At 53.7% G+C, this 6,458-nt stretch overlaps 1 protein-coding gene across 1 annotated transcript in view; it reads right to left on the reverse strand.

Moving 5' to 3' along the window:
* The window catches only part of LOC308702760 (phosphatidylinositol 4,5-bisphosphate 3-kinase catalytic subunit alpha isoform), a 51,019-nt gene that overhangs the window by 38,435 nt on the left and 6,126 nt on the right, over window positions 1-6,458 (reverse strand). The window contains exons 2-4 of the mRNA XM_081385834.1: window positions 5,079-5,314; window positions 4,657-4,819; window positions 3,996-4,205 (exon numbers count right to left, since the gene is read on the reverse strand). Of these exons, the coding sequence (XP_081241960.1) occupies window positions 3,996-4,205; window positions 4,657-4,819; window positions 5,079-5,267 (562 nt within the window). The 5' untranslated portion in view covers window positions 5,268-5,314. The remainder of the gene's footprint in view (window positions 1-3,995; window positions 4,206-4,656; window positions 4,820-5,078; window positions 5,315-6,458) is intronic.

Raw genomic sequence — 6,458 nt, forward strand, 5'->3', positions numbered from 1 at the left:
TCCTGTTTGTATGATTGCACAGGTGTTTGTTATCTGTTCCCAGCTGTTTCTCGTTGTCATCTAGTTTGTTCCTGTATTTAAAGCCCTGTTTGTTCCATGTCCTGTGTGTATCGTTGTTTATGTCACACCGCGTTTGGTTTACCGTGTTCCCTGCCTGAGTCTGTTTGTTGTTTTTGTACTGCCTGTCTGGATATCGAACCCTGCCTGTTTGACTACTCTTTTGGATTACCCTTAATAAACCTCAATTTGACTGCACTTGGATCCACCTTGCTTTTTCCCTTGAGCGGATCGTGACAGAACGATACACCATGTATGGATCCAGCAGTACGGGGTTTCGGATCCTTCCCCCCACCACTGAGAAGGAGAGGAGGGGAAGACTCCAAAATTGAATGGCCCTACACCAGCAGGGTCAGACAGTGAGTTGTTTGTCTCAAACTTTTTGGACCTTATCGAGAGGCATGAACTATAATGATGCAACCTTGAAGGACCTTTTTAACCACTGTCTTGATGACCCGTTACCGCAATGGGAGATGAAGGGACTGGAGATCCTTGACTTTTGGGGGTTTACGAGGTATCTACACCACCGTAGTCACTGGGATACCCCAGCTTCGCCGGCATCTCCTAGCGAGATGTTACCACTGCCCAGCCGAGAGAGTGCATCACCGCTGCCCGGCCGAGAGAATGCTTCGCCGCTGCCCAGCCGAGAGAGTGCATCGCCGCTGCCCAGCCGAGAGAACACATCGCCGCTACCTATCAGGCCCGGAGCCGGATCAGTATCTGGGCGTCTTAGATTAAGGTCCAGCGTGATGGACCCAGCGCTCATGTCAGCACAGAGGGCCCAGAGGGTCAGCCGAACGGGGTTCCACAAGCTCATAGCATCCCATCAGCCTGAGCCCTCTTCACCGCTGGTCCCGTCCAGCACAGAGCCTGTGCCGGTGGTCCCAGTGCCGGTGGTCCCAGTGCCGGTGGTCCCTGTGCCGGTGGTCCCAGTACCGGTGGTCTCGAGTCCGGTGGTCCGGAAACGGCGGAGGAGGAGGAGGACTTCCTGCCTTCCCAATGGCCTGGAGGTCGTCCCCGAACAGCCCGCTGTCTCCCTGGAGGTTGTCCCCGAACAGCCCGCTGTCTCCCTGGAGGTCGTCCCAGAGCAGCCTGCTGTCGTCCCGGAGGCCGTCCCCAAGCTGCTTGCCCTGACGGCACCTCTCCAGCGTCTCGCCCTGCCGGCGCCACCCCAGCGTCTCGCCCTGCCGGCACCGATCCAGCGGCTTGCCTTGCCGGCACCACCCCAGCACCTCGCTCTGCCAGCGCCATCCGAGGGTCTCGCCTTATCGGTTCCTCTTATACTATCTGCCCAGCCAGAGACTGTTCCTGAGCCGGAGCCAGTGTCTGTTCCTGAGCCGGAGCCAGTGTCTGTTCCTGAGCCGGAGCCAGTGTCTGTTCCTGAGCCGGAGCCAGTGTCTGTTCCTGAGCCGGAGCCAGTGTCTGTTCCTGAGCCGGAGCCAGTGTCTGTTCCTGAGCCGGAGCCAGTGTCTGTTCCTGAGCCGGAGCCAGTGTCTGTTCCTGAGCCGGAGCCAGTGTCTGTTCCTGAGCCGGAGCCAGTGTCTGTTCCTGAGCCGGAGCCAGTGTCTGTTCCTGAGCCGGAGCCAGTGTCTGTTCCTGAGCCGGAGCCAGTGTCTGTTCCAGTGCCTGAGCCGGTGGTGCCAGTTCCAGTGCCTGAGCCGGTGGTGCCAGTTCCTGTGCCTAAGCCGGTGGTGCCAGTTCCAGTGCCTGAGCCCGAGGGGTCGTCTCCGCCCTGGCCGCCCTGGCCGCCCGAGGGGTCGTCTCCGCCCTGGCCGCCCGAGGGGTCGTCTCCGCCCTGGCCGCCCGAGGGGTCGTCTCCGCCCTGGCCGCCCGAGGGAAAGTCTCCGCCCTGGCCGCCCGAGGGAAAGTCTCCGCCCTGGCCGCCCGAGGGGTCGTCTCCACCCTGGCCGCCCGAGGGGTCGTCTCCGCCCTGGCCGCCCGAGGGAAAGTCACCGCCGTGGCCGCCCGAGGGAAAGTCACCGCCGTGGCCGCCCGAGGGAAAGTCTCCGCCGTGGCCGCCCGAGGGACTGTCTGCTCCGCCCTGGCCGCCCGAGGGACTGTCTGCTCCGCCCTGGCCGCCCGAGGGACTGTCTGCTCCGCCCTGGCCGCCCGAGGGAGAGTCTGCTCCGCCTTGGCCACCCGATGGACTGTCTGCTCTGCCCTGGTCGCCCGATGAACTGTCTTCACCGCCCTGGCCGCCCGAGGGGTCTTCACCGCCCCGGCCGCCCAATGATCTGTCGTCTCCGTCTTGGAGTGTCTGGGAGCCACTCCGTAGAGGGGGGGTTATGTCACAGTGTCTGGTTGTGTTCCCCTGGTATCCACTAGATGTCCTCCTTTCCCCACGGTGTCATTCAAGTTTGTTCCTGTATTTAAAGCCCTGTTTGTTCCATGTCCTGTGTGTATCGTTGTTTATGTCACACCGCGTTTGGTTTACCGTGTTCCCTGCCTGAGTCTGTTTGTTGTTTTTGTACTGCCTGTCTGGATATCGAACCCTGCCTGTTTGACTACTCTTTTGGATTACCCTTAATAAACCTCAATTTGAATGCACTTGGATCCACCTTGCTTTTTCCCTTGAGCGGATCGTGACACTCCCACCCTCTCAGGGCAATACGGTCGTTTTGACTGTGGTAGACCGGTTCTCGAAGGTGGCTCATTTTATTCCCTTGCCCAAATTACCCTCAGCCAAGGAGACAGCGTTGACCGTTGTTGATCACGTCTTTCGCTTACATGGCCTCCCGATGGACGTGGTTTCTGACAGAGAAAGTTTGTGTCCAAATTTTGGCGAGAGTTTTGTAAGCGACTGTCAGTCTGTCCTCAGGGTTTCACCCCCAGAGCAATGGCCAAACCGAGAGAGCCAACCAAGATTTGGAAAGGGTGTTACGATGTTTGGTCTCAAAGAATCCTTCCTCCTGGAGTCAACAACTTTCAATGGTGGAGTATGCACATAACTCGTTACCAGTGTCATCCACGGGCCTCTCTCTGTTTGAGTGTAGTGTAGGTTACCAGCCACCAATTTTTCCCAGTCTGGAATCCGAAGTCGCGGTCCCCTCCGCTCACGCCTTCGTCCAGAGGTGTCACCGCACATGGACTAGAGCCCGTGAGACTCTACTCCAGGTGGGGGCGCGCACCAAGGCTAAAGCCGATCGCCACCGGTCTAAGCCTCCCGTATACGTCGTTGGTCAAAAAGTGTGGCTTTCAACCAGGAACATTCCTCTCCACTCCATTTCTAATAAACTTGCTCCCAAATTCATTGGCCCGTTTACTGTCACCAAGATCATTAGTCTGGTGGCAGTCCGCCTCAACCTTCCTCCAGCGTACAGGAGGATTCATCCCGTCTTTCATGTGTCTAAAATAAAGCCTGTGTTTCATTCTCACATTAATCCGCCTGGCCCGGTTCCCCCCCCCGCCGCGACTCGTTGATGGGGAACCTACAGATTTGGTTAATTGTATACTGGACTCTAGACGGAGGGGACGCGGATTCCAGTACTTGGTGGACTGGGAGGGTTACGGTCCGGAGGAGAGTTGGGTTCCTGCTAGGGACATCCTGGATCACTCCCTTATCGATGATTACAATCGACAGGTAAGGGTGTCTGGGAAAGCCAGGCGGCGTTCCTAGGAGGGGGGGGTACTGTCACGATTCATGGATTCATTAACTTGCCCTCGCTATGTGTGTGCGTGTTGTATGAATGGGCGCGGCTCATCAGCACAGCTCGTTATCTCCGCTGATGAGCTGATCAGTGCCAGCTGTTTTGAATGAGAATGTCCTATATATTGTTTGTCACCTCGTCTTGTCTTAGAGAGAGAGAGAGGGAGCGGATGGGAAGAGAGAGAGAGAGAGAGAGAAGGAGAGAGAAAGAGAGGGAGAGAGAGAGAGAGAGAGAGAGAGAGAGAGAGAGAGAGAGAGAGAGGGAGAGAGAGGGAGGAACGAACACACACACCTTTGTCCAGTTTACTGCAGATGTGCTGTGGCAAGTCGGCCGAGGACTCAAGGTTTGGAGGATAGACGTACAGCGCCTGTGTGTGTGCGCCTCCTCCCTCGCGCTCCTCCACCGCCTCCCTACACACACTCAAGATGTTCCGCCGGAACTCCTGCACCTCCGGGTCCTTCAGCACCTCGAACTCACAGATGGGCATCCCGATGGCGAACCCTGCGCACAGAGGAGACACACTGACGGATCACTCTCACAATGCTCATGATAAACAGAAGGAGATCCACAGGACGCTGGTATAGCTGGCCAACCGACGCTGGTATACTGGTATAGCTGGCCAACTGACGCTGGTATACTGGTATAGTTGGACAACTGACGCTGGTAAACTGGTATAGCTGGCCAACTGACGCTGGTATACTGGTATAGTTGGCCTGAACTGACGCTGGTATACTGGTATAGCTGGCCAACTGACGCTGGTATACTGGTATAGTTGGCCTGAACTGAGCCTGGTATACTGGTAAAGTTGGCCTGAACTGACGCTGGTATACTGGTATAGTTGGCCTGAACTGACACTGGTATACTGGTAAAGCTGGCCTGAACTGACACTGGTATACTGGTATAGCTGGCCTGAACTGACGCTGGTATACTGGTATAGTTGGCCTGAACTGACCGATTTCCCGGTTGAGGATCTTCTCCTCTCGGTTTCCCAGTGGCTCGATGACCTTCAGGATGGGGTGGAAGAGGCGAAGGTCACACAGGCGTCGGGTTTCATCATAGAACTCCTCTCTCTCCGCCTCCTGGGTCACGCCCACAAAGATGTAGCAGGACTCCTCCTGTGGGCCAATCAGAGAGGAGCTGAGAGAAGTGTGTGTGTGTGTCTCTGCGTGTGTGTGTGTCTCTGTGTGTGTGTGTGTGTGTGTGTGTGTGTGTGTGTGTCTCTGTATGCGTGTGTGTGTGTGTGTGTCTGTGTGTGTGTGTGTCTCTGTGTGTGTGTGTGTGTGTGTGTGTGTGTGTCTCTGTGTGTGTGTGTGTGTGTGTGTGTGTGTGTCTCTGTGTGTGTGTGTGTGTGTGTGTGTGTGTGTGTGTGTGTACCTGCAGCAGGTGGTAGAGTGGGTATTTCCTGGCCTCGCTGAAGAGCTGCTGCTTTACGCTGGTCAGTGGAGCTTCTCTCAGACACTCCAGACTCACCAGGATCCCGTTGGGAAGACAACAGTCCACCAGGATACGAGGAGGCATCAGGTGAAGACCCCATAACTCTCCTGAGGAGGGCCGAGGAGCCATGCTGACCTCACACACACACTCTCAACACACTCACACACACTCAACACCTACGCACACACACATGCGCACACGCACTCGCACACACACACACACACACACACACACACACACACACACACACACACACACACACACACACACACACACAGAGAGAGAGAGAGAGAGAGAGAGAGAGAGAGAGAGAGAGAGAGAGAGAGAGAGAGAAATCAGTGCCATGTATTTTATAGAGTTGCTGTCTTTACTGATTTTTACCCAGTGAACATAAGAATAACTTTGGGTCCCACTTTATATTAAGTAGCTTTAACTACTATGTACTAACATTGATAATTTGATACAATGGACTTATTAATACATGTTTTTACATTGTACTTCTTGCAAAACCAAACTTTCACCTCAAAACAGTTCAATCTGTGCTCAAATCTGAACTATGTTGTCAAATCGTGCCCCGAGTTAATCAAAATTAAAAACACTACTGAACAGTCACTAAACACTAAGTAGAAAAATAGAAAACACAATGCTCAGGACATGAAGCTGGAGAAATAAATGTTTGTTGTTCACTGTAGGCTAAATGCATGTTGCAAAACAAAAAAACCTGTGCATTTAGCACTTGTACAAAAAGACAAAACAGAAATCTTGTGCATTTACACGTAGCACTTGTAAAAACAAACAGAAATCTTATGCGTTTGCCACTTGTGTACAGTAAGCCCATGTAAAAATAAAGTTACTGTATATGTTCCCTCACATCATTAGCCACAAGTGTGATCAATTTTGAGTTGTTGTGTTCAAGAGGTGACACCTGTGCTTTAATTGTGTTTGACTTTTGTCACCTGTGCTCACCATTATGCAGCACGAGTGCATCACAATGAAAATGTGTTGGCAAGTTGTGTCTAAACAGGTGAAAAGTGCTTATGGTTTTGCCAAAAGAGTGATTGATTCAATCAGTGGGTTCAGGCAACTGAGCATTTGGTTCAGACAATAGGGTTTAGTGTTTTAGCAATTGAGAAAAACTGTATTGTATTTTTCAGCATTCTCCCCTCAAAGTGATCGGGCAGACTGAACCGTAAGTCGTAGAGACTTGAAACTTTGAGGGCTGGTAGTTCTCACACCGTCTACAACGTCACCAAGGCTCGTCCCGATCGGCCTGACGGGGGCGCTACAGCAGTCAGAAGTACCAAATGGCTCATAAAAGAG

The sequence above is a fragment of the Scardinius erythrophthalmus genome (genome assembly GCF_964197995.2).
Source record: "Scardinius erythrophthalmus genome assembly, chromosome: 15".
In the NCBI taxonomy this organism is placed as follows: Eukaryota; Metazoa; Chordata; class Actinopteri; order Cypriniformes; family Leuciscidae; genus Scardinius; species Scardinius erythrophthalmus.